We start from the raw sequence: 26942 nt of genomic DNA, 5'->3' as shown, positions 1-26942 counted from the left end.
GGCCAGGGGACACGGGAGGCAGCAGTGGTGCGCGGGGGGGTTTATTGGGGGTTCTGGGTGCAGTGGAGATGTGCAGTGTCGCTGGTGCAGGGCTGTGCCCGGGCCCTGCAGAGCTCTCCAGGCACGCGCTCAGACGATGCCATCGAAGCCCTGGATCCCGCATTTCCTGCCTGCGATCCGGCAGCCGAAGGTGAGGGCGTCCTGCAGGCTGCTCCCTGCGGATGGGGCCCGGGATGAACCGCGGCCGTGCCAAACTGAGCTGTGGCTGTGCCAAACTGAGCTGTGGCTGTGCTGCGGCCGTGCCAAACTGAGCCGTGGCTGTGCCAAACTGAGCCATGGCTGTGCTGCGGCCGTGCCAAACTGAGCTGTGGCCATGCAATGCTAAACTGAACCGTGGCTGTGCCAAACTGAACCATGGCCATGCCAAACTGAACCACAGCCATGCCAAACTGAGCCGCGGCCGTGCCAAACTGAGCCGTGGCTGTGCTGCGGCCGTGCCAAACTGAGCTGTGGCTGTGCCAAACTGAGCCGTGGCTGTGCTGCGGCTGTGCCAAACTGAACCGTGGCCGTGCCAAACTGAACCGTGGCTGTGCCAAACTGAGCTGCGGCCATGCCAAACTGAACCGTGCCCGTGCTGTGGCCGTGCCAAACTGAACCGTGGCTGTGCCAAACTGAACCGTGGCCGTGCCAAACTGAACCGTGGCCGTGCCAAACTGAACTGTGCCTGTGCCAAACTGAACTGCGGCCGTGCCACGTCTGTGCCCACCTTCTGCGAGCGCAAAGATGACGGCGGCGTTGAAGGTGTCCCCAGCGCCCAGCGTGTCCACCAGGGTCTCTGGGGGGAAGGCGTCCGAGTGCACCAGCTGCCCGTCGGGCCCCAAGGCATCGGCGCCCTCCTCAGCCCAGGCGCAGATCAGCGTGGCCCTGGGGGAGTGTGAGGTGGGTCTGGGGCGCACCGTGTGCCCCCCGGCCCCTCTCGGGTACGCCCCTACCCTGGCTGGATGCGGCCCCGCAGCCCCCGCAGCGCCTCGGGGGCCGATCGGTACCCGAAGTGCCGGGCCAGGTCCTTGCTGATGAACACCTGCGGGAGAGGGGCTGGGGAGGGGCAGTCCCGGTACCCCCAGCCCGCTGCGGTGAGATCTGTGCCCTGGTGGGGTCCCCAGAGCCCTCCTGAGCTCCCTGACCCCGCCTGAGCTCCCAGAGCCCACCCTGAGCTCCCGGACCCCGCCCGCACCCCTCGATCCAAACCCACCCCTGCACGTCCCGAGCCTGACTCCCCCGGAGCAGGAATCCCAACTCCCGCAGCTCTGACCGCTCCTGTCCGACCTCGCCCCCGCCACGCCTTTGGCCTCGCCCGGGACAGGGGGTCGGGACAGGGGGTCGGGACAGGGGGTCGGGACAGGGGATCGGGACAGGTAATGGGGACAGGCGATTGGGACAGGGGATCAGGGTGGTTAATAGGGACAGGTGATCAGGACAGGCGATCGGGACAGGTGATCAGGATAGGCGATCGGGACAGGGGATCCCGCCCATGGCCCCGGCCCCGCACCACTTGTCCCCGCCCCATCAGCGGCAGCAGCTCCTCCCGCGGCTTCTCCAGCTCCACCGAGACCCGGACCCGCCGCTCCGGCGCCGCCGCCCGGTTGTACCGCTCCAGCCGCTCCAGCATCGCGCCCTGCTCCGCCGCGTTCCGGGCCTGCGGACCCGGCTCCGGCATCACCGGGGCATCGCCGGTGCCGGGGGTGCTCCCTCACTGGGGATGTCCCCCAGACCGAGGGATCCCCTCCGGTCCCCGGCTCAGGCACAGCCCGAGGGATTTTCCCCAGCGCCGGGGGTCCCCCAGCACGCCCCGAGCCTCGGGCTCACCTCGAAGTGGATCCACCTGTACTGGGAGAGGTCGACGCGCTCGAAGTCGCGGGCTGTCACGTCGGGCAGCTTCCTGTGGGACGGAGGCCGGGGGGACATGGGGACCCTCCGCCTGTGCCGTGCCCGGGCCGAAGGGCAGCCCCGGGGGCCGCGGAGGGCCCCACGGCACCGGGACAGAGGTCCCGAGGCGGCACCGCCGGCTCAATCATTAATGACGGCGCCCTGAGCTGGACTGAAGGGCAGCGCAGCTGTGGCCTGGGGTCAGCCGTGCCCAGCAGCCCCTGAACCCCCCTGGCACGGCTGAGGGAGCCGGGTTATCCCCGCGGGGCCCTACCGGCTGTCCCGCACTGCAGAGCGGGGGATATCACCCCAGTGCCCACCTCCGTGTGGGGATACCAGCTCCGGTCCCCACCTCCGTGTGGGGATATCACCCCCAGTGCCCACCTCCGTGTGGGGATACCAGCTCCGGTCCCGGCAGCGGCACCGGCGGTGACAGGGCTGCGGGGACGCGGGGCGTGACAGGGCTGCGGGGACACCAAAGGTGACAGGGCTGCGGGATCACGGCCACTCGCCCCATCCGGCCCTCGGCAGCCCCGGCAGGCAGCGGAGGGACCCTCGGGGCAGGGCTGGCAGCGCCCGGAGCCGGCAGAGCCCAGCGCTGCCCCCGCCGCCCTTACGTGTCGTGCAGGACGATGGTGCGGGAGCCGCTGGCCGCGTTGACGAGGCAGCAGGCGCAGGGCACCTCTCCGCGGGGCTGCCACGCCACGTGTGCCGTGTCCACCCCCCGGCGCTGGAAATCCGCCGCGATGAAGCTGAGAGCGGACGGGGAGCGGGCTGAGGGCCGCCACCGGAGCCGGGGGACGGGCGGGCGGCCGGGAGCCGCGCCGAGGGGCCCGTGGAGCGCCGGTGCCCCGTGGGTGCGGGAGCGCCGCACATCCCGCACCGCACTTACTCAGCGGCGGGCCCGGGCGCCAGCGAGCCCATGAAGGCGCAGGGCGCTCCCAGCAGCGCCAGCACCGTGCACGAGTTGGAGGCGTTCCCGCCGCGCTGCCAGCGCTGAGAGAGGCACCTGCGGGGCGGGAGCTGCCGTGGGCACGGGGCCCGTGCGGGCACACCGGGCACCCCCGGTGCCGGTACCTGGCGGGGGCTGCCGTGGGCACGGGGCCCGTGCGGGCACACCGGGCACCCCCGGTGCCGGTACCTGGCGGGGGCTGCCGTGGGCACGGGGCCCGTGCGGGCACACCGGGCACCCCGGTGCCGGTACCTGGTGTCGGAGTCCTCGGCCGGGAAAGCCTCCACCACGCTGATGATGTCCAGGCACACCAGCCCCACGCACATGATCCGCCGCTTCTCCGCCGCGCCGCCCGCCGCTGCCGCCATCCCGGGCCGCTGCCGGGCGGGACCGGGGCCAGGACCGGGACAGGGGCGGGACCGGGTCAGGGACAGGGACGGGCACGGGGACGGAACCGCGCCCGGAACGGGCACAGCCCTGGCCCCGCCCCTCGCGCCGCCGCCAATCAGCGCCCCCCGCCTCGCCGGGCCCTCAGGGGGCGTGGCCATGTGGGTCCGCCCCGGCCACGCCCCCACGGGGAAGGGCGCGCGCGCGGCGGGACCGGGCACGGGGACAGACGGACACGGGGACAGACAGGGACAGACGGACAGACGGACAGACAGGGACAGACGGACACGGGGACAGACGGACACGGGGGACATGGACACGGGGAAAGATGGACACACGCGGACAGATGGACACAGGGACAGACGGACACAGGGACAGACGGACATAGGGACACACAGGGACAGATGGACACACAGGGACACACAGGGACAGACGGACACAGAGGCAGACGGACACATAGGGACAGACAGACACAGGGACACAGGGACAGGTGGACACACAGGGACACCATAGGGACAGACGGACAGAGGGACAGATGGACACACAGGGACAGACAGACACACGGACACACAGGGACAGACGGACACACAGACCTGTGCCACAGACCAGGTTTAATCTCTGGTGACTCCTCAGGAGCTCCTCTGGCAGCCGCCAGAGGGACACACGGACACACAGGGACAGACGGACATTTAGGGGCACAGAGGCACACAGGGACACATGGACACGCAGGGACAGATGGACACGCAGGGACACACGGGGACACATGGACACGCAGACCTGTGCCACAGACCAGGTTTAACACCTGATAACTCCTTTAGGGCACTGCAGGAGCTCCTCTGGCAGCCGCCAGAGGGACAGATGGACAGATGGACACACCTGGACACGCAGGGACAGACAGACCTGTGCCACAGACCAGGTTTAATCTCTGGTGACTCCTCAGGAGCTCCTCTGGCAGCCGCCAGGGGCAGGGGGTGCCCGGGCCCCACAGCCGGAGCACAGACACGCTCGGGGGAGCCGCTCGCTCTGGGGGCTGCACTGGGGTCCCCAAAAGCGGGGTCCAGGGGGCCACAGGAGCCCCGGCTGCACCCCGAGCTATCTGTCCCTGTCTGAGGGGCTGCACAGCCCGAATCCTGCACCAGCAGCGCCCCGGAGGGAAATGCCAGCTGAAATTCGCTGTATTTGCTTTATTTTGGTGTCTGCACAGGATTCCCGGGCTGTGGTGCTTGTAATGGGGGCTACCCTGTGTGTGTGTCTAAAATCTGTTCCTAAAAGTGCATTTTCCTACAGGGAGGAAAGAAAGGAAGTGGCGGAAGGAAGGAAGCGGCGGAAGGAAGGAAGGAAGTGGCGGAAGGAAGGAAGTGGCGGAAGGAAGGAAGGAAGTGGCGGAAGGAAGTGGCGGAAGGAAGTGGCGGAAGGAAGGAAGTGGCGGAAGGAAGGAAGTGGCGGAAGGAAGGAAGTGGCGGAAGGAAGTGGCGGAAGGAAGTGGCGGAAGGAAGTGGCGGAAGGAAGTGGCGGAAGGAAGGAAGTGGCGGAAGGAAGGAAGTGGCGGAAGGAAGTGGCGGAAGGAAGTGGCGGAAGGAAGGAAGGAAGGAAGGAAGTGTCGGAAGGAAGTGTCGGAAGGAAGGAAGGAAGTGTCGGAAGGAAGGAAGTGTCGGAAGGAAGGAAGGAAGGAAGTGGCGGAAGGAAGTGGCGGAAGGAAGGAAGTGGCGGAAGGAAGGAAGTGGCGGAAGGAAGTGGCGGAAGGAAGTGGCGGAAGGAAGGAAGGAAGGAAGTGGCGGAAGGAAGGAAGGAAGTGGCGGAAGGAAGGAAGGAAGGAAGGAAGTGGCGGAAGGAAGGAAGGAAGTGGCGGAAGGAAGGAAGGAAGGAAGGAAGGAAGGAAGGAAGGAAGGAAGGAAGGAAGGAAGGAAGGAAGGAAGGAAGGAAATCCACATTTTATGATTGGCTTTTCACAAATATTAAAATGAATACTACAGGTGTTATGCTGTATTAATTTCTAGTACTGTATTAATCCTTTTTAAGTAGTGTGGCAAATCTAGTTTTGGGCTACAGCATGATATTAAAATAGAAACTCTGTGATGTAAGACACTAAGTGGCTCAAGGAATGGGTGAGATCATCAAGAAATTCCTGGCACAGAGAGAACAGCAGCAAGACACCAAAATCCCAAAGAGAAGAATTATTGTCTCCTTATCGGGAAGAACCAGAATCCTTCCAGATTCCGAGGAGCCAAACACTGATTTATGAGATGAAGGGAGGAAGCTGGCAATAAACAGAACAACCCCTGCTTTGAAGGGAATGTTTGATCCCTGTGTGAGATACGCGAACGTGCTACAGGCTGTTGTTTTGAGGGTTTGTTAGTGAGGTGTGTTCTGGGACAGAGCAGAGCACCCGGGCTCTGTAACTCTTTGTTTTTATTGTCCTGACTCTCATTGTCCAAATTCTTATTGCTCTAATTTGTATTGCTATTTTTATAACCATTTTATTACTACTAAACTTTTAACATTTTAAAACAAGCCATTGGGAAATTTTAACCCAAGTGATTTTTCACATCCACCCTGCGTGGACAGGGCCATTCCAGGGGTGCTGGGGGGACAGGGACAGTGAGATCTGGGGACACTGATTGTGGGGAGCAGCGGGATTGTCACATCCATGGGGACACCTGGTGTGGTGAATTACATCCATCTATAAGCAAGCAAACAAACAAACATTTATTTATTTATTTATTTATTTATTTATTTATTTATTTATGCTAAATAAATGTTTCTTTTGGCTTGCTTTAGTGCAATCACTTCAACATGACTGCTTTGATAGGGTGCACTGTGCTGTGCTACACACCACTGAGCATTTTGGGCTTTTGTACTGTGCAGTAAATAATTCTGATTAGGATCTTTCGTCAAATCATTTGTCATGATAAATAATTCCTTTTACACCTAATAATAATTACACATAATAGCAATAGTAAAAATAAAAATAAAGATGAAATAATAAAAATAAAAATAAATATGAAATAATAATAATAATAATAATAGTAGTAGTAGTAGTAGTAGTAGTAGTAGTAGTAGTAGTAGTAAAAATTCCGTTTACAGATATAAGTATGTATAATATATATTATATAATATAAAATATGTAACACTATAATTAGAGTAATAAAAATTTGGGCAATTTGGATTAGGACAATATCAGACAATAAAATCAAAGAATTATGAACAGTCCAGATGCCTTTTCTGGGCAAAACAAGCCCGAAAAAGGCCCCACGTTAACAGAGGATTAACCCTTAAAAACAATAACCTGTTGCACATTCATGCACCTCATCCATGATGCATAAATTCCATTCAAACACAGGATTCTGTCTGGGCAGTGTCAGCTCCTTCCTCTTAATCCTAACTGCATCTCCAGGGCTGAGCAAGGCAGGAAGAAATTTATTTCTTCTGATAAGGGAGCAATAAATTCTCTTTCTCTGAAAGATTCAGGTGTCCTGTGGCTGCTATCTCAGTGAGAGTATCTCATTCCTCTCTTTAAAAAAAATATCTCACATAGCATAGTTTCTATTTTAACATTATGTTATAACCTAAAACTGTGTTTAACACACTACTTAAGAGAATTAACACAGCATAACTTTCTAACATTAGCCATATAATATTCATTTGAATGTTTGTGAAAAGCCAATCATAAAATCCGCACTTTTCACACTCAGGAAGCGCCTTGGCTGTGCCTGAACTTGTACCCCAGCTGGGAGCAGCCTGGAATGGAGGATGCCCCACCAGAACGTTTACTGATATTAGATGACTTTTGAGAATCCTTTGTGATTTAAAACTGATAATCCTTTCTGCCCTATCAAATCCTTAATTCTGTTCTCTCTGTTGCTTGTAATAATGCTGTGGGGTGAAAAATGCATATTTTATGATTGGCTTTTTGCAAATATTCAAATGAATATTATATGTGTTCTGTTAGAAAGTTATGCTGTATTTATTCTCTTAAGTAGTGTGTTAAATACAGTTTTAGGTTATAACATAATGTTAAAATAGAAACTATGCTATGTGAGATATTTTTTTTAAAGAGAGGAATGAGATACTCTCACTGAGATAGCAGCCACAGGACACCTGAATCTTTCAGAGAAAGAGAATTTATTGCTCCCTTATCAGAAGAAATAAATTTCTTCCTGCCTTGCTCAGCCCTGGAGATGCAGTTAGGATTAAGAGGAAGGAGCTGACACTGCCCAGACAGAATCCTGTGTTTGAATGGAATTTATGCATCATGGATGAGGTGTATGAATATGCAACAGGTTAATGTTTTTAAGGGTTAATCCTCTGTTAACGTGGGGCCTTTTTCGGGTTTTTTTTGCCCAGAAAAGGTACCCAGACATCCGTAACTCTTTGTTTTTATTGTCTCATATTGTCCTAATCCAAATTGTCCAGACTTTTATTACTCTAATTATATTACTATTTTTATAACCATTTTATTACTGTTAAACTTCTAAGATGTTAAAAACAAGCGATTGGCATTTCTCACACGCGGGGTCCCAGCAGGAGCCCCCAGACCCTCCCGTGCCCGGGCTGGGAGGGGGCAGAGCCCCTGGGCTCCTCTGCTCCGGGTCCCTTTCAGGGCTCCAGCTCGGGCTCTTGTGTTGCTGCCAATTATTGCACCGAGATTAAATTGATTTACAGGCTGGGACGTGTGAGATGTCCCAAGAACCGGGGCTGGGGCAGGGAGGGGAGCTGGGGGAGCAGGGGGGCTGCAGCTACAGCTCCGGGGTGAGATGTGGCTCTCCTCCAGCCAGGTCTCAGCAGCTCTGGGAGATGTAAAACACACCCGAGATAGCTCAGCTACCTCAGAAGGCTGAAAATCAGCAGCATGGCTTCTGTGGCAGTGTTGGAAACAAAAAGGTTTCATAAGAGGCAAAATAACAAAACTCTTTAGAGAGAAAAACCCAGCCAGGTGCAAGAGGTCCTTGCCCCTGGTATAACACCTCACAAAAGGGATTGGTTTCTATGTTCTCTTCCTTTTCTGGTAAATTGCTCAGGTGGGACTTTTTGGCTCCTGCCCAATTTGCTGTCCTTAAGTTTGAGGTGAATTCCCCAGGTCCTATGAGGTGTCTTTTCACCTAATTGAGGAGAGAAACCTCTGGGTTTATTTCCTTCTTAAGGGGACAAAGGAGAGTTTTGTCACTCTGTCAACAAAAGGCACATTCCTACAGTCAGGGGTGCAGTGTGGCTGCCAGAGGGCCCCAGGGTGCTGGGACAGGGGAGTTTCTGTACCACGGACACACAGACAGACAGACAGACAGACACACATGGACATGCAGACACATTTCGGGTGCCTGGAGCAACCTGTTCTAGCGGAGGACGTTCCTGCCCATGGCAGGGGATGGAAGGAGCTCTACGGTCCCTTCCATGAACCTGAATCGTTCTGCAATTCCACAAAATCAAAATCCCCAGGGCTTTCTTTGTAAATTCCCTCCCAGCCTGAATCGTTCTGCAATTCCACAAAATCCCCAGGGGTTTCTTGGTCTGGGTCCCTCTTTGGAGGCAGGAGATGTGATTGATGCGTGCCATAGATCCCGGGGATGTGAGAGCCTAGTGCCAAGGCTCCCTTCAATGCTCCCCCAGGCAGCAGTGCCCAGGCAGCAGCGCTTTGCTGATTTCAGTTCAGAGGGGGAAAAGGGCCGTTCCCTCTCTTGGCAATGCGATGGTGTCCATGTTTGGGGTATTTTCTCTGCAGCTGCCATCCTGGTGCCTCTGCAGCACGGGAGTGAGACTCTGCATTGGAACTGCACCTCTGGAAATGCCCACCCTGCAGACTTTGAGGGATCAGTTATTGAGTTAAAAGTGAAAGTAATTTAGGTGTGATTTCTTAATTGGGTAATTTGGCCCAAGAGACAGTTGGCCATTCTGTGCCTTGCTGATGAAAGACTGCAGAACTCACTGCTGTGACACTGACACAGGTAAGAAATAACAAACACCTGAGTCTGGATGTGAATTATCCCCTCGAGTGCCTTCAGCCCCGACATCCATCCCCAGGCACATGGGACCCCCACCTGGGGGCTTTGGCTTCTTTTTCCTGCCTCTGGCGAGGTCGGGGCTGAAGGCACTCGAGGGGATAATTCACATCCAGACTCAGGTGTTTGTTATTTCTTACCTGTGTCAGTGTCACAGCAGTGAGTTCTGCAGTCTTTCATCAGCAAGGCACAGAATGGCCAACTGTCTCTTGGGCCAAATTACCCAATTAAGAAATCACACCTAAATTACTTTCACTTTTAACTCAATAACTGATCCCTCAAAGTCTGCAGGGTGGGCTTTTCTGTCCAGTTACAAAATGTGACCCAAACCCATGGAGAAGAAGGTGAAGAAGATGGAGAAGATGGAGAAGACGGAGAAGACAAAGAAGAAGAAGATGAAGAAGAAGATGACGACGACGAAGAAGATGAAGACAGCGACGACGACGACGAAGAAGAAGAAGAAGAAGAAGAAGAAGAAGAAGAAGAAGAAGAAGAAGAAGAATGAAGTAAAGAAGAAGGAGAAGGAGAAGAAGAAGGTGAGGAAGGAGAAGAAGGAGAACCAGGAGAAGAAGGAGAAGAAGGTGAAGAAGAAGGAGAACCAGGAGAAGAAGGAGAAGAAGGTGAAGAAGAAGAATCAGCCACCACCCTAAAGCCTCCATCTTGCCCCATATTTATTCCATATTCTAAGCCCCCAAACTCCAAGTTTTCCACCCTGTCACATCACACACTTGTACCCAACTCCACACCCACAATCCCAGTGCTCTCAATCAATTCTGGAAGCTTCTCCACAGCCTCAGGTCAAATGCAGTGCTGTCCTGGGGGTCAGAGTGTGTCAGCACAGAAAGTCTGAAATTCCCAGCACAGAAAGTCTGAAATTCTCAGCTTCCAGGGCTCCAACACCCAACTAATTAATTAGGAGGGTAATTAGGAGCCCTCTCACTTCCCAGCAGCTGCAGCAGACCCAGCTGATCTCCCCTGCTCAGGGGCTCATTGTGAACCTCCCTTCCTGGAGAGCATTCACGGATAGTGAGGGTCAATGGACAATGGAAAAAGGATAATCTAATATAGGATTAATCATAATTAACAATAAAGGATAACCTTCCTCAGCTGCCCCAGCCCCACCCTGCTGTGCCCAGAGGAGCTGCAGCACCCCCAGCTCTGCCCTGCCCACCCCAGGGCCTGCAGGAGATTGACCCTGCAGTGACCACGACAATGACCCTGCAGTGACCACGACAATGACCCTGCAGTGACCATGGCAATGACCCTGCAGTGACAATGACCCTGCAGTGACCATGGCAATGACCCTGCAGTGACAATGACCCTGCAGTGACAATGACCCTGCAGTGACCATGGCATTGACCCTGCAGTGACAATGACCCTGCAGTGACAATGACCCTGCAGTGACCATGGCATTGACCCTGCAGTGACAATGACCCTGCAGTGACAATGACCCTGCAGTGACCATGGCATTGACCCTGCAGTGACAATGACCCTGCAGTGACAATGACCCTGCAGTGACCATGGCATTGACCCTGCAGTGACAATGACCCTGCAGTGACCATGGCATTGACCCTGCTGTGGCCATGGCATTGACCCTGCAGTGACCATGGCAATGACCCAGCTGGACACAGAGTCCAGAGCCCCAGGAGGGGCTGAGGGAGCTGGGAAGGGAATGGAGCCCCAGGAGGGGCTGAGGGAGCTGGGAAGGGAATGGAGCCCCAGGAGAGGCTGAGGGAGCTGGAAAGGGGCTCAGCCTGGAGAAAAGGAGGCTCAGGGGGGACCTTGTGGCTCTGCACAGGTCCCTGACAGGAGGGGACAGCCAGGGAACAGGGACAGGACAAGGGGAAATGGCCTCGGGCTGGGCCAGGGCAGGCTCAGGGTGGATGTTGGGAACAATTCCCACCTGGAAAGGGCTGTCCTGCCCTGGCAGGGTGGATTCCCCATCCCTGGAGGGTTCACAGCCCTGTGGCTGTGGCACTTGGGGACAGGGGCAGAGGTGGCCTGGGCAGCGCTGGGGTTGGTCAGGAACATTCGATGCAATCGTGGCTTTTCCGTGGTTCTAAGAGTTGTAGGAAGACTCTCACACCCATTTTCCTCATAAACTCTTTCTCCTCATGGTTAGGAGGACAATGATCCTTCTGAGGCTGGTGAATCTCAGAAAGGAACCAGCAGGGATCTCTGCTCCCCTCTGCTCCCCACGGGCAGAGAGGGCCAGGGCTGTCATGACCAGGGATGGTCCAGGGTAGGACAGAAAATCCCACAGAGGACACAGTGGAGAGACAGAAAGGCTGAGCCCTTCCTGCGTTTCCCTTCCCTCCTCTCCAGGAGCTCCTGGCACGGCTCTGGATCTCCACCTTCTGCTGACAGGGAGAATTTCCCAAAGGTTCTGCTCATTGTGGGATTTGCTGCCCCAGAGCAGGGCAGGATGAGAGCCCGGCTGTGAGCAGGGATCCCCCTGAGCCTGAAAAAAAGCTGATAAAAGTGGGTCCAGAGGAGGCCACGGAGCTGCTCCAGGGCTGGAGCCAGGCTGGCAGAGCCGGGAATGTTCAGGCTGGAGAAGGATCCAGGGAGATCCTGGAGCCACTGCCAGGGCCTGAAGGGGCTCCAGGAGAGCTGCAGAGGGACTGGGGACAAGGATGGAGGGACAGGACACAGGGAATGGCTCCCACTGCCAGAGGACAGGGCTGGATGGGAGATTGGGAATGAGGAATTGTTCCCTGGCAGGGTGGGCAGGCCCTGGCACAGGGTGCCCACCTTGGATCCCTGGCAGTGCCCAAGGCCAGGCTGGACACTGGGACACCCTGGGACAGTGGGAGGCGTCCTTGCCATGGCAGGGGTGGCGCTGGGTGGTCCTGAAGGTCTCTTTTCACTGAAGCCAGCCTGGGTTCAATGATATTTCTCACACATTTTTACACTGTGGCGCTGCATTAACAGAACCAGCACTGAGCCTGCCCCACACCAACCCCCAATGAGCTGTGAAAGAGCCCAGACACAGACAGACAGACACACAGACAGACACACAGACAGACACACAGACACACAGATAGACACACAGACAGACAGACACACAGACAGACAGACACACAGACAGACACACAGACAGACACACAGACACACAGACAGACAGACACACAGACACAGACACACAGACACACAGACAGACAGACACACAGACAGACACACAGACACACAGACAGACACACAGACAGACAGACAGACACACAGACAGACAGACACACAGACACACAGACACACAGACAGACACACAGACAGACACACAGACACAGACACACAGACACAGACAGACAGACACACAGACAGACACACAGACAGACACACAGACACAGACAGCAGACACACAGACAGACAGACACACAGACACACAGACAGACACACAGACAGAGACACAGACACACAGACAGACAGACACACAGACAGACACACAGACACATAGACACACAGACACACAGACAGACAGACACACAGACAGACAGACAAACACACAGACAGACAGACACACAGACAGACAGACAAACACACAGACAGACAAACACACAGACAGACAGACACACAGACAGACAGACACACAGACAGACACACAGACACACAGACACACAGACACACAGACACACAGACACACAGACCCACAGACAGACACACAGACACACAGACACACAGACACACAGACCCACAGACAGACACACAGACACACAGACAATGCCACTGGTGCTCACCTGAAGGTGCCAGGAGCACCTGGGGACACAAGGCTCTGTCCCAACCTCACCATTAATGGGCTCCCATGGCAGCGGGGGCACAGACTGGGCCTGGAGCCCCCCCCCCGCCCCCACCCATTCCTGGCCCCAAATCCTGAACTTTCTGCACCAAAGTATCTGCACAGGAGCCATGGCCATAACTGCCCAAATCTCCAAGGGGGTGCCAGTGCCCCAGACTCAGCCTGCAGCCTGTTCCACCATCAACACCCTGGGACCTCGCAGCCCTCCAGCCCAACCCGTCCAGGGCACAGGGCTGGGCACAGGGCTGGGCACAGGGGGAGCAGTGCTGGGTACAGTGGGCACACAGCTGGGCACAGGGCTTGGCACAGGGGGCACACAGCTGGGCACAGCGTTGGGCACAGGGGGCACACAGCTGGGCACAGGGCTGGGCACAGGGGGAGCAGTGCTGGGTACAGTGGGCACACAGCTGGGCACAGCGTTGGGCACAAGGGGCACACAGCTGGGCACAGGGCTGGGCACAGGGGGAGCAGTGCTGGGCACAGGGGGCACACGGCTGGGCACAGGGCTGGGCACAGGGGGCACACAGCTGGGCACAGCGTTGGGCACAGCGCGAGCAGTGCTGGGTACAGTGGGCACACAGCTGGGCACAGGGCTGGGCACAGGGGGCACACGGCTGGGCACAGGGCTGGGCACAGCCCCCCTGACCCCTGGCAGCCCCTGCCAGCCCAGCAAACAGCCCTGAACTGGAGCAATGGGGTTACCCCGGCTGAGCCGACACCAGGAGGTGAAAGCCCCCCCAGAGATGAGTTCAGTGACACTGTAGGACCCCCACCCCGGGCAGTACCCGCCTGTCACCCCCAGCCCAGCCCTCGCCTGGGGGCACGGGGGGCTGGAGCTGCCCCAGCACACCCGGGCACGGCACCCGGGGGTCCCATCCGGTCACAGCACACCCCAAACAGCTGGAACCCCCCTGCCCTGCCCCAAACCCCCACCCTGCCGTGTGCAGAGCCGCGACGGAGCTCGGTGACACGGTGACACCGGGCAGCTCAGAGACACCGGGCAGTTCAGTGACACGGTGGCACCTGGCAGGTCAGTGACATAGTGACACCAGGCAGCTCAGTCACACGGTGACACCGGGCAGCTCGGTGACACCGGGCAGCCCGGTAACCCAGTGACACGGTGACACCTGGCAGTTTGGTGACACGGTGACACCTGGCAGCTCAGTGACACCGGGGACTCCAGTGACACGGTGACAATAGTGACACCTTGCAGCTCAGTGACATGGTGACACCAGGCAGCTCAGTCACACGGTGACACACGGTGACACACGGTGACACCTGGCAGCCAGCAGCCCCTCCCCATCCCCTCCCATCCCCTCCCATCCCCTCCCCATCCCCTCCCATCCCCTCCCATCCCCTCCCGGCCCCTCCCCGCCCCTCCCCGCGGCCGAGGCACGCTCCGGAGCCGCGGGTACAAAACCCGGTGCCGCGTGTTTATTGTGGGGCGGTGGGGCCGTGGGGGCGGTGCGGGCCGGAGTGCGGGACGGCGAGGGCGGGGGTGCGATAAATAACGGGGTGGGGGTCCCGGCGGGCGGGCGGGGGGACCCCGGGCCCGGCCGTGCCCCTCGCGGGGGCCGCCCCCGCCCTAGGGCTCCTCGGGGCCGTAGAGCAGCGCGGCGCTGAAGGCCGTGAGCGGCTCGTCGGGGGCGTGCGCCAGGCGCCCCGACACCAGGTCCACGCAGAGCGTCTCGCCCGCGGCCAGCGGCAGCAGCAGGCTGAACACGCCCAGGGCCCCGGGGCTCGGGCCCCGCGCCGCCACCGGGCCCTTCTCCAGCGCCTCGGGCTGGAAGCCGGCCGAGTCCAGGCGGGCGATGCCGTGCCCGGAGCGGGACAGCACGGCCTCCAGCGCCTCGCCCCGGTGCCCCGTGAGCACGGCGCTCACCAGGTACCGCCCGGGCACCGGCACCGTGAACGTGCCTGCGGCGGGAACGGCAGTGAGGCACCTGCCGGGGCGCCCGGTGCCCCCAGAGCAGCGCCCCAAGGCCGGGGGGGATCCCGGGGCAGGCAGGCACCGCCCGAGAGCCCCGGGCTGGCACCGCACATCGTGCCCCCGAGACTCTGCAGCCCCACAGCCCCTGGTGCAGCACCCCTTAACCCTCAAACACCCACAGCCCCGGCTGCAGCACCCCACAAACACCCACAGCCCCCGCTGCAGCACCCCACAAACACCCACAGCCCCCGCTGCAGCACCCCACAAACACCCACAGCCCCCGGTGCAGATCCCTCACCCCACAAACACCCCACAAACACCCACAGCCCCTACTGCAGCACCCCACAAACACCCCAAAGCCCCCGGTGCAGATCCCTCACCCCACAAACGCCCCACAGCCCCTGCTGCAGCACCCTACAAACACCCACAGCCCCTGCTGCAGCACCCCACAAACACCCACAGCCCCCGGTGCAGCATCCCTCACCCCACAAACACCCCAAAGCCCCTCGAGCGGCATCCCTCACCCCAAAAACACCCCAGAAACACTCCACAGCCCCCGGTGCAGATCCCTCACCCCACAAACACCCCACAGCCCCCGGTGCAGATCCCTCACCCCACAAACGCCCCGCAGCCCCCGGAGCACCCCCGTGGCCCCTCACCCGTCTCGGGGTCGTAGGCGCCGCCGTCGTTGAGCAGCACGTGGTCGAAGGGGACGGTGCCCGGCTCCGTGCGCTGCGTGCTCAGCGCGGCCGAGAAGGCGACGCGGGGCACCGAGCCCGGCTCCCCGACCGGGCCTGGGCAGGGGCAGCGTCAGGCACGGCCGGGCCGCCTCCGTCCCCCCTGCGCGGCCCCGCAGCCCCCGTGCCCCGAGCCCAGCAGCCGCGCCCCACACCCACACCTGCCCCTTCAGTGTCCGTGCCCCCCTGACCCCGTCCCCAGCGGCCCGGGCACCCTGTGCCTCCCCGTGCCAGCCCAGGCTGCTCCTGCTCCCCTTGCAAGCCCCCAGCCCCCCGGTTCCCCACATGCCCCCCGTGCCCCTCCCCGCACCCCAAGCCCCCCCCAGACCCCCAGTTCCCCACATGCCCCCCGTGCCCCTCCCCGCACCCCAAGCCCCCCCAGTTCCTCACACGCCCCCCGTGCCCCTCCCCGCACCCCAAGCCCCCCCAGCCCTACCTCTCTCTCCGGGCAGCCCTGCAGGGAGGATGAGGAGGGGCTGCTCAGGGCCAGCTTGGGGCAGGACCCCCAGGGACGGGGTCGAGCCACACCAGCGTGGTCGGGGGCACACGGGGGGGCTGAGCCTTACCGGGGGGGCCCACGGGACCCTGCTCTCCATCCTTGCCAGGGGGCCCAGAGGGGCCAGGAGGCCCCGTCTCGCCCATGGGGCCTGCAGGTCCAGGGGGGCCAGGGGGGCCTGGAGGGAGGAAGGTGTTAGAGCCACCTTGGCCCCACGGCCAGTGCCCCACGTGTGACGTCCCCTTGTCCCCACGCACTGCAGCCCCACAGCCAGGGCCCTGCTGTGATGTCCCCTTGTCCCCACACACTGCAGCCCCACAGCACAGCATCCCCAGCCGAGGCCCTGCGTCCCCACACCCACTGCGGCACTCCTGGTGACCCCGTGCCCCACATCCCTGTGTCCCCTTGTGTCCCCACATCTCTACATCTCTGTGTCCCCACATCCCTGTGTCCCCTTGTGTCCCCACATCTCCACATCCCTGTGTCCCCACATCCCCATATCCCCGCATCCCCTCATGTCCCCACATCCCCGTGTCCCCTCGTGTCCCCACACCCCCGTGTCCCCACACCTCCAGCACCGTTCCCGCAGCCCCACCTGCCCCCCACGCCCCACATCCCCCCATGCCCTGCACGCCCCGTGCCCCCGCAATGCCCCAGGTCCCCGCACGTCCCCCCATCCCCCGGTGTCCCCCGTGTCCCCCCCATCCCCCGGTGTCCCCCCCGTGTCCCCGCAGCCCCGGGGTCCCCCCGTGTCCCCGCACCGTGTCTCTCCAGCCGCGCCAGGCGCTGCAGCTCCCCGCGCAGGTGGCCCAGGCTGGCGTTGAGGGCGCCCAGCCGGGCCGGCAGCTCCAGCGCCTTGTCCAGCAGGGCGGCGTGGCCGCGGGCCGTGGCGTTCAGCTCCCGCACGGCGCCCCAGAGCCCCGCCACGTGCCGGCCCAGCCCCTCGCGGAGGCCGCGCAGCCCCCCGGCCACGGCCTCCAGCTGCTCGCAGACCCCCTCGAGCTTGGCCACGCGCGGCTCCAGCCCCGCGGGGCAGCCCCCGGCCCGCGCCAGCTCCCGCGCCAGCGCCTCCAGCCGCTCCTCGCTCTCCGCCTGCCGCGCCGCCGCCGCCGCCGCCGCCCGGTCCAGCTCGGCCACCACGCGGTCGGTGGCGGCGCTCAGCTGCCGCTGCCGCGCGTCCTGCTCGTCCAGCGCGTCCTGCAGCCCCTCCACCGTGGCGTTGAGGCCGCTCAGGGCCGCCAGCGCCGCCGCCAGCTCCCCGCGCAGCGCCCGCAGCTCCGACGGGGACGGGCCCCCGAAGACGCCGAAGCCTTCGAGCGGCGCCTCCGGCTCCTCCTCGGGCTCGGCGGGGCCGGGCGGGAGCGGCTCCGGCCGCCGGGGGAGCGGCGGGGCGCAGGGCCGGGCGCAGGGCTCGGCGCTCAGCTCCTCCAGAGCCGCCTCCAGCCGCCCCGTCCGGTTGCGGAGCCGCTCCAGCGCCTCGGCCAGCGCCTGCCCCCGCAGCCCGCCCGGGGTCCCGGCCGGCCCGTCCTCCCAGAGCGCCTCGGTGTCCCCGGCCGGGCACGGGGGCCCGCAGCGGGCCAGCAGCCCCTCGAGCCGCTCCAGGCGCGCTCCGCGCTGCGCCCCGCTGGCCGCCAGCCCCTCCACGGCCCGGCTGAGGTTGGCCAGGCGCCCCGGCAGCCCGGCCGGCCGCCCCTCGGGCTCGGAGGGCCACGGGCCGGCGCGGGAGGCGTTCAGCCGCCCCTCCAGCTCGGCCAGGCGCCGCGCCAGCACCGGGCCCTGCCCCGGGCCCGCCGCCGGCACCGGCAGCCCCTGCAGGCGCCGCTCCAGCTCGGCCAGGCGGCGGAGCACGTCCGGGGCCGGGGGAGCGGCCGGGGCGGGGGCCAGGCGGCTGCTCAGGCTGCTGATGTGCCTCTGCACCGACTCCACCGCGTCCCTGTTGCGCTGGTCCACCGACTCCACCAGCTTCTCCAGCGCCCGCATCCGCTCCCGGTGCTCGGCCGCCTGCCGCCGCAGCCCCTCGGTGCCGGCGGTGCAGGCGGCGCACAGCTCCTGCAGCCGCTGCTCCAGCTCGTCCAGCGCCGCCGCGCCCGCGGTCCCCGGAGCCCCCGCGCCGTCCCGGCCGCCCTCGGCGCGCTGCAGGCGGCTCTCCAGCTCCTCCAGGCGCCGCTGCAGGTGGCTCAGCGCCTCCCGCACCTCGGACCTCTCCGCGTCCGCCGCCTGCTGCCCCCCGGGCTGCCCCTCCACGGCCGCCCGCGGCGGCTCCTGCCCGGCCCGCAGCTCCTCCAGCTGCTCGCTCAGCCGCCGCACCTGCTCCTCCAGCCGCCGCACCTTCTCCGTGTCCCCGCCGCCTGCCGAGCGCCGCCGGGGTCAGGGACAGGGGCAGGGACAGGGACAGGCCGCACACAGCGGGTCCCCGCATCCCCCGCATCCCACACATTCCCCCATCCCTGCATCCCCCACATCCCGCATCCCCCCCGCATCTCCGCATGCCCCCCGCATCCCTCACATCCCTGCATCCCCACATCCCCGCATCCTCCGCATCCCCACATCCCCTGCATCCCCGCATCCCCGCATGCCCACATCCCCACATCCCCTGCATCCCCGCATCCCCGCATCCCCGGCCCAGCTGTACCTTCGCCCCCCAGGCCGCTGAGGGGGTTGCCGAAGCCGGAGAGCGTGGGGCGGCCGGGCTGGGCCGGGGGGCGGCCGGTGGGCTGCGGGGCCGCTGGAGCGGGGCCCTCGCTGCAGTCCGGCCCCGAGTAGCCCTGGCAGCAGCGCCAGGCCAGCTCCGACACCGTGCGCTGCGACACCTTGTAGCGGGGCCGGAGGAAGCTGCGGTACCTGCCGGGGGACGGGACGGGGCTGGGGGAGCCAGGAGGGGCGCGGGGCTGCCCCGGAGAGCCGGAGCCAGCACAGGCTGCGGCTTCACCCGCGCTCAGCGGCCGGGGGGCTGCCCTGCCCAGCCCTGTCACCCTGCACCAGTCCCAGCACCACCCCAGGGCCATCCCAGCGCTGGCCAGAGAGCTCCGGGGTGCCCCAGGGCTCTGCTGCACGTTATGGGGGGACAGTGATCGGTCACCCTCCGGCCCGGAGAGCCGCGGGGTGCCCCAGGGCTCTGCTGCACATCACGGGGGGGACAGTGTCACCCTCTGGTCACCCTCCGGTCACCCTCCGGTCGCCCTCCGGCCCGGAGAGCCGCGGGGTGCCCCAGTGCTCCGGCCGCACGTGATGGAGGGGACAGTGTCCGGTCACCGCTTGAGGTCGCTGACTCTTGCGCAAAAGCAAACGTGACCCCGGGGTGGGTAAACACCAGCGGCGGCGGCGCGGCCGCGGCCCGCCCTGGCTCTGTGCTGGCCCCCCCAGAACGGCCCGAGCCCCCCAGAGCCCTCCCGACCCCACTCACGCCAGGACTCGGGGGCACTGGAGCTGCCCCCAGGGGCAGGGCTGATAGTCCGGCTTGATGAAGCTCTCGACGCCATCCTCCACCACACAGCTCACGCTGCGGGTCACCACGTAGGCACACCAGTTCCTGCCGGAGGGAGCGGGTCAGGGCACGCAGCCGGGGGGCGCTGGCACACGGTGCCGCCCCGGTACACACCGGGCATCGTCCTGGTACGGACCGAGCACGGCACACACCGGGCACCATCTGGGCACCATCTGGGCACCACCTGGGCACACACCGAGCACTGTCCTGGCACCCAGGAGGCATCATCCCGGCACAAAGCAGCCACTGGAGCTGCCCTGGCATGGAGCTAGCATCATCCCAGCACACAGCGGGCGCTGTTCCAGCACACCCCAGGCATTGTCCTGGCGTGCAGCAGGCACCAGGCATGACCCCGGCAGAGACACAGCCACACGCCCTGCCCCAGGCCTTCCGTGGCACCCTGCAGCTCCCCGGGCATCCCCCGCATGCCCCAGCACACCGCGGCCCCTCCGGCCACACCCCGCATCCCCCGGCGCGCCCCCGTGCTTGCCCAACCAGCCCCACCGGTAGCACCGTCACGGCCCGGTGCGGGTTAATGGGCCGGATCCTGCTCCAGCACGGCCTCAGCCGTGCCTGGCGACCCCTGCAGCCCCGGCTGCAGCCCCCAGCCCTGGCTGCCCTCGGGAGCCCCGCAGGGATGGGGCCGGGAGTAGGGTGCCCACACCCCATCGCACCGCGCCGTGCATCCTGCCTGGCCCAGGGAGGGACCCTGAGCGCTGCCCCGTGTGTGATCCCGTGTGCTGCCCCATGTGTGACCCCCGTGTGTTCCTGCCCCTCCGTGCTGCCCCATCAGTGACCCCCGTGTGTTCCTGCCCCTCCGTGCTGCCCCATGTGTGACCCCCGTGTGTTCCTGCCCCTCCGTGCTGCCCCATGTATAACCCCGTGTGTTCCTGCCCCCCCGTGCTGCCCCGTGTGTGACCCCCGTGCTGCCCCATGTGTGACCCCCGTGTGTTCCTGCCCCTCCGTGCTGTCCCATGTATAATCCCGTGTTCCTGCCCCTCCGTGCCCCGCGGCAGCCCCGCACCGGTCCCAGCGCAGCGCCCCAGGCTGCGGGACCCCCAGCCCCCCCGCGTGGGACCGCAGCCTGGCCCCGCTGCCGGGACCCCGTCCTCGCAGCCTTATATGGTCGGGCCCCGCAGCCCGGGCCCCGCTCGGGCCCCCCGGCCCCACCGGGCAGCCCCCGGGGGAGCGGCCCCCGGCGCTGGGTCCCCCCGCGGGGCCCCGGTGCGGCGGCCGGTTCCCGTCAGCCCGGCTGGTTCCCCTCAGGCCCCGGCTGGATTCCAGCTCCTCCCCGGGGGCCGCCGGGAATTCCTGCGCCGACCGACGGCCCCCCTCTTCTCCCCCATCCCATCCCAGCCCCGCACCCGCGAGGCCCCGCGACCCCCGGGCTGCCCTGGGGTCCCACGCCCCGCTCCGGGGCTGTCCCCATGCCGGGCGAGGGATGGGACCAGAGCTCCCCTAAGGGGCAGGGTCTGGGGGCACCCCCGCGCTCCCCGAGCCGCGGGGATGGAGCGCCGCACACCCCGACCCGTGCAGAGCCCCCCGAGCCCCCCGAGCCGCACGGAAAGGCTCCACCGTGCCCGTGCCCCACGGCGGACCGGGGGTGCCCCTCCCCGGGTTCCCCGCGCTGCGGCCGGTCCCGCCATCCCCCCGGGGCCGCCGCGGGGCCGGGGCGGTCCCAGCCCTGCGGCCGCGCCGCTGATGTGTCCGCGGTGAATGCGCCGTGACCCCAACCCAGCGTGGGGCCGCCCCCAGCCCCGCAGCGCCCCGAGCCCCGGCCCCGCGCTACGGGATGGGCAGAGGGCGGCTCCGGGCCCGGTGCCCCTCTCCGGCACCGCTGACCCACGCGGGATGCGGAGAGCAGGGACCGGCCCGCCATCCCCGGCCCCGCCGCACCGGCGGCCCCGGCCCTCCACGTGCGCCCACTGCCTGCCCGCCCCGGGCGTGACGCCCCCGCCCCGGGGACCCCCGCCGGTCCCGCCGCCCCCCGCGCTGGACGTGGCACGTGCCGGTGCCTGCCCGGCGCCGGGGTTCCCGTGGCAGCGGGGTGGGGGCTGCACTCCGTGTCCCCGCCGCCGCCCGGTGTGTCCCGGTGCGTCCCGGTGTGTCCCGGCGCTCGTGGCTCCTACCTGTGCCGGCTGGCGGCCCGGGCACCGCTGTGGGCCGCGGCCGGGCCGGGGGCGAGCGGGGCGGCCCCGCCGGTGTAGAGGCTGTACCGGGGGGGGAAGTTGGCGGCCAGGGCCTGCGCGGCCAGGAGGCACGGCCAGAGCCACGGTGCCATGCTGGGCTGGGCCGGGCTGGGCCGGGCTGGGCTGGGGCGGCTCCGCTCCGCTCGGCTCGCTCAGCCCGGGCCGGCGCGCCTCAGCACCGCATGCGGCGTCCCGTCGCGGCTCCGCGGCTCTGGGCGGCTCGGCACGGCTCGGCTCGGCTCGGCTCTGCCCTCCCCCCGGCCGCCCCTCGGCCAGCCCCTCGGCACCAGGGCCGCCCAGAGCCGCTGCCCGCCGCCGGGGTCCCCGGGGCCCCCCGCTTCCTGCCCGCCGCGCCCCCGCCCCAGCCGCGCCGGGCACCGCGGCCCCGCCGGCCCCGCCGCCGCCACATCTGCTCCTCGTTAGGCCGGCCCGGGGCCGGGGCAGCCAGGGAGGCCGGGCAGGGGGCCAGGGCGCGGGCGGCCAGCGAGGCGGCCGCGGCTACCGCCGCTGCACCGGCCCGCCGCGGCCATCCGTGCCCCGCGGCCGCCGCTGGCACCGGCTCCGCCACCGGCTTCGCACCGCGCCCCGCGAACCGCCGACCGCCGGTGGCCTCGGCGCTCGGCCCGCGCTGGGCACAGCGGCCACAGGTCCCCGCATCAGCACCGGCACCGCAGCCTGCAGTGCCACGTCCCCGCGTGCCCGTGAGCCCGTGCCAGGGGACACGTCCCGGTGCCAGCACCGAGCCCGGGGCTGCCCCGCGCCCCCGGCCGCACCCCTGGGGACACCGTGCTGGGGACACCGGGCTAGGGACACCGGGGACACCGGCACGGCAGCGGCCACCCCGGGCCGCCGTGGCCCCGAGCCCACGGTGATGATGCCATGGCTTCCCCGACCCTCGCGGTGACGTCACGGCCGCACGGTGACATCACGGCTTGGCGGCGGCCCCGCGGTGACGTCAGGCGCGGGAACCCCCCGCCCGCGGGGAGCGAGGGTTAAGCACAAACAGCTGGCGGCAGCTGGAGGGGAGGGACCGCGGGGGAGGGAGGGAGGGAGGCAGGGACACACCGGGGCTGAGGGGCCCGGGCTGGGCCTGGCCCGAGGCCAGCCGTGCCTGGGCCCGAGGGGGACGGTGGCACCGCCTCCGGGCTCTGGGGGCCGTGGGGGGCTGCGGGGGCCGTGGGGGCCCATGGGGGGCTGCAGGGGCCGTGTCTCTGCTGTGCCCCAGGGCACTCCAGACTGCGCTGGGGCTCCACGGCCGAGCGTGGGGGGCACAGGAATGGGTCCGGGGTGCCGGCATGACCCCGGGGGTCTCGCTGCTGGGACCCCTTGAGGGGGCACCATCAACACGATGGGCTGCCAAGACCCCGCAGGCCACCGCAGTGCGACCCACACATGGCAGTGTGACCCACACATGGCAGTGTGACCCACACATGGCAGTGTGACCCACACATGGCAGTGCGACCCACACATCGCAGTGTGACCCACGCATGGCAGTGCGACCCACGCATCGCAGTGTGACCCACGCATTGCAGTGCGACCCACACATGGCAGTGTGACCCACGCATTGCAGTGCGACCCACACATGGCAGTGTGACCCACACATCGCAGTGTGACCCACGCATTGCAGTGTGACCCACGCATCACAGTGCGACCCACACATGGCAGTGCGACCCACGCATCGCAGCAAACCCCCGCTCCGTGTGGCCCGTCATGCCTTCTGTACGGCTTGGTATAGCCCAGCACAGCCCAGCAGCTCCCAGTGCAGCCCAGCACAGCCGGGTACAGCCCAGCACAGCCCAGCACAGCCGGGTACAGCCGGGTACAGCCCAGCACAGCCCAGCACAGCCGGGTACAGCCGGGTACAGCCCAGCACAGCCCGGTACAGCCGGGTACAGCCGGGTACAGCCCGGCACAGCCCAGCAGCTCCCAGTGCAGCCCAGCACAGCCCAGCAGCTCCCAGTGCAGCCCAGCACAGCCGGGTACAGCCCCGTACAGCCCAGCAGCTCCCAGCAGAGCCCAGCACAGCCGGGTACAGCCCAGTACGGCCCAGCAGCTCCGAGTATGCCCCGGTATGTCTCAGCACAGCCCAGCGCAGCCCGAACCGCTGCGGCCCCGCGGCCCCGCCCGCTGTCAGCAGCTGCAGCGAGCTGTCATTAGGCTCATTAGCGCTAATTAGCCGCGGCCGCCCCGGGGCCGCCCGGCCCCGCCCCGCCCTCGCGCCGCGCCTTGTATGGAGACGGAGCCGGCGGCGGCCGCCAGGGGGCGGGGCGCGGCAGTGACGTCACTGCGGCGGGGAGGGGCTGGGCGCCGTGACGTCACGGCAGCCGCGAGCCCGCCGCTTGGCCCGGGCCCGGTTGCCGTGACGTCACCGCCGGGGTCGGGCGCCTCCCGCCGTGCCCCGCGGCCGGAAGTGGCGCGTGCAGGGAGACGTGTCGGAGCGGCGGGGCCGGAGCGTGAGCGCGGGACATCGGGGGGAGAGCGGGGCACCGGGGGCACCGGGAACCGGGAGGACAACGAGACCCCGGGGGGACCGGGCGGGAACCGGGGGGAGAGCGGGGCACCGGGGGGACCAGGCCGGAACGGGAACCTGGGGGAGAGCGGGGCACAGGGGAGAGAGCGGGCCATCGGAGGGCCCGGGCAGGAGCGGGAATCGGGACACCGGGTGGTCTGGGCAGAAGAGGGAACCGGGACACCGGGGGCCCGAGCAGCAGGGGCGGGAGCCGGTCCGTGCCGGTACAGCCGGTCCCCCCGCGGGATGCCAGCGTGTCCGTTTCCCCGCCCGCAGAATGATCACGGACGTGCAGCTCGCCATCTTCGCCAACATGCTGGGCGTCTCGCTGTTCCTGCTCGTCGTGCTGTACCACTACGTGGCCGTCAACAACCCCAAGAAGCAGGAGTGAGGAGCCCGGAGGATCCCGGAGGATCCCGCCCCGCCATGGCCCCGCGGCGCCGCCGCTCCCGCCCGTCCCGCCCTCCCCGCCTCTCTCCCGCGGGGCCGCCCCGAGAGGCGCGAGCCCGAGCTTCTTCCAAACCGGCTTTAACGGAAACACGCTGATACACGACAAAACCGTGTGACGTTGTGACCAACCCCCGGCGCCGGGCGGGCTCAGCGCAGCAGCAGCGGCGCCGTGGGCAGCAGCCGGGCCAGCGGCGATCGGTGCTGCGGGGCCCCGCGCGGGGACAGCCCCGGCGCCGAGCAGGGCCGCAGCAGCTCCGCCGGCGCTGCCGCCGCTGCCCGGTACGGCGGGGCCGGGGCTCGGGGCGCCCCCAGCACGGGAAGGGTCCCTCGGTGCCCGGCGCCCTCGCGGGGGGCGCGGGAGCCTCGGGGCAGAGCCCTGCGGGACAGAGAGCGGGGTCGGTGGGCGCGGGGTCGGTGGGCGCGGTGCTGCCGGGGCTGCGTGCCCACCCAGCGCCCCCTGCCTCCCGGGGCTCCGGGATGAGCCCAGAGCCGGCAGCAGCACCTACCCGGGCCTTCCAGGGGCTCTCCGGGCATTCAGCTTCACTGGGAGCACCTGTGGAGAGGGGGGAAGGGGATCAGTGCCAGGCCTTTGTCCCCCTTTTCTTGGGGAAAGCAGTGTGGGACAGAAGTACCTGGCAGAGCCCCACAGCTGGGGAGGCTCCCAGCCCGTGGGGCAGCCCCCCAAAGGGCCCACCCAGCAGAGCCGTGGGGCACAGGCCCTGCTGCAGCCCGGGTCCCTCGCTGCTGGTGCCCCCGGTACCTGCAGAAGTGTCCCGTCCTGGAGCTCCTGCTCGCCTCGCTGCGCCTCCCGTGGCTCGCGGCTGGTGCTCGGCGCTGCCCGGGCGCCCTTGGGCACAGCCCCTGTGTGACAGAGGAGACAGAGCTCAGCGCTGCCGGCCAGGGCTCGGTGCCACGCTGGAGTCACCAGCTGGGCTGGGGCCGTGGTGGGGCACAGGGCACAGCCTGGTGGCACGGTGCCCTGCTGTGTCCCTCCCTGCCAGCTTTGCCAGGGCCAGGTCCCAACACCGAGGGGTGGCCCTGGCAGTGGGATGGGCACAGAGCTCAGTCCCAGCTCGTGCTGCTCATGCAGAGGGCTCTGCCCCAGCTCCAGCCAAGCTCCTGCCTTGGTGTCCCAGGGCACTGGTGTCACCATGCTGGCCAGGTTTAGGAGCTGGGGGCACAGCTGTGCCCTCTGAACCGGGCTGTGTCATGGGGTGTGGGACATGTGCTCAGCCAGGGGAGCTGGGGGGAAAAAGGAAAAAGGAAGGTGTTTGGGACCTGGCTGCAGTGACAGCACTGAAGGAACACACCTGAGTTGCCTCAGTTTCTGCTCACCTGGTTAAAGTCTTTATCCCAACCCAGTCACCTCTCCATCCCACTGACGCAGTGAGGTGGGGGGCACACTGCCCACTGGGGTGGAGCCAGGGCCGGGCTGCAGAGGGACACGGGGAAGGAGGGAGGGTGGGCCAAGCGCAGGGCAGCAGGGTCTCCACGCTGTCCCAGCTCCAGGCACCCTCAGCTCCTTCCCTGCTGCCTGGGGTGGCACAGCCAACCTGAGGGCACCAGCACTTGCCCTTGGAAGGCAAGGCCAGGGCTCAGAGCACCCCTGGGCCCTGATCCCTCTGCAGACACAGCAGTGCTGGCAGTGCTGGGCCTCTCGGAGGTGGGGAGAAGGTGGTGGGAGAGCTGGGGGAGGTCTGGAGTGGCCAGGATGGAAGCAGGTCAGGCTGTGCCAGGGCAGGGGAGGAAGAGCCGGGTCCTGGTCCCAGTGCCAGGCAGCAGCATGAGGGTGCAGTGTGCCATGGGGCACTCACTCTGCTGGAGGAGGCTGTGCCAGGGGGGAGCACAGGAGGCAGCACAGCCCAGCCAGTCGCTCCTGGGGACACCAGGCACCAGGCTCTGCCCCCAACGTGTCCCTTCAGGCAGGGATGGGGCCAGGGCTCGCTCCAGGCAGGCCTGGCCAAAGGAACAGACAGAACAACGTGCCCATGAGAACATCAGCCTTTTATTTCCTCCCCACCATGTTCTCATGGCAGACAAGACACAGTCATGACAGAGGGCTGGGCAGCAAACCCCGAGCACAACACGACCGACGG

General features: G+C 65.2%; 3 protein-coding genes across 3 annotated transcripts; 1 reads left to right on the top strand and 2 right to left on the bottom strand.

Annotated features, from left to right (window-relative positions):
* Positions 1 to 25: 25 nt before the first annotated feature.
* On the bottom strand, positions 26 to 3247 carry KHK (ketohexokinase). The gene is made up of 8 exons (XM_058802474.1): positions 3131 to 3247; positions 2819 to 2935; positions 2544 to 2678; positions 1867 to 1939; positions 1550 to 1696; positions 993 to 1081; positions 767 to 924; positions 26 to 215 (listed from the first exon to the last, which is right to left on the bottom strand). Exons 1-8 carry the CDS (start codon positions 3244 to 3246, stop codon positions 130 to 132), a joined length of 921 nt encoding a protein of 306 aa, XP_058658457.1. The 5' UTR covers position 3247; the 3' UTR covers positions 26 to 129.
* An 11273-nt stretch (positions 3248 to 14520) lies between these two features.
* EMILIN1 (elastin microfibril interfacer 1) lies at positions 14521 to 22074 on the bottom strand. The gene is made up of 8 exons (XM_058801644.1): positions 21828 to 22074; positions 19618 to 19743; positions 18847 to 19055; positions 16976 to 18562; positions 16285 to 16392; positions 16155 to 16172; positions 15641 to 15775; positions 14521 to 14968 (listed from the first exon to the last, which is right to left on the bottom strand). The coding sequence occupies exons 1-8, from the start codon at positions 21977 to 21979 to the stop codon at positions 14637 to 14639; spliced, it is 2667 nt and encodes an 888-aa protein (XP_058657627.1). The 5' UTR covers positions 21980 to 22074; the 3' UTR covers positions 14521 to 14636.
* A 2599-nt stretch (positions 22075 to 24673) lies between these two features.
* OST4 (oligosaccharyltransferase complex subunit 4, non-catalytic) lies at positions 24674 to 24944 on the top strand. Its single transcript, XM_058801646.1, has one exon. The coding sequence runs from the start codon at positions 24674 to 24676 to the stop codon at positions 24785 to 24787; it is 114 nt and encodes a 37-aa protein (XP_058657629.1). The 3' UTR covers positions 24788 to 24944.
* Positions 24945 to 26942: the final 1998 nt, after the last annotated feature.

Source organism: Ammospiza caudacuta, chromosome 3 (assembly GCF_027887145.1).
Source record: "Ammospiza caudacuta isolate bAmmCau1 chromosome 3, bAmmCau1.pri, whole genome shotgun sequence".
Classification (NCBI taxonomy): domain Eukaryota; kingdom Metazoa; phylum Chordata; class Aves; order Passeriformes; family Passerellidae; genus Ammospiza; species Ammospiza caudacuta.
This window is presented reverse-complemented; position numbering and strand designations above follow the sequence as displayed.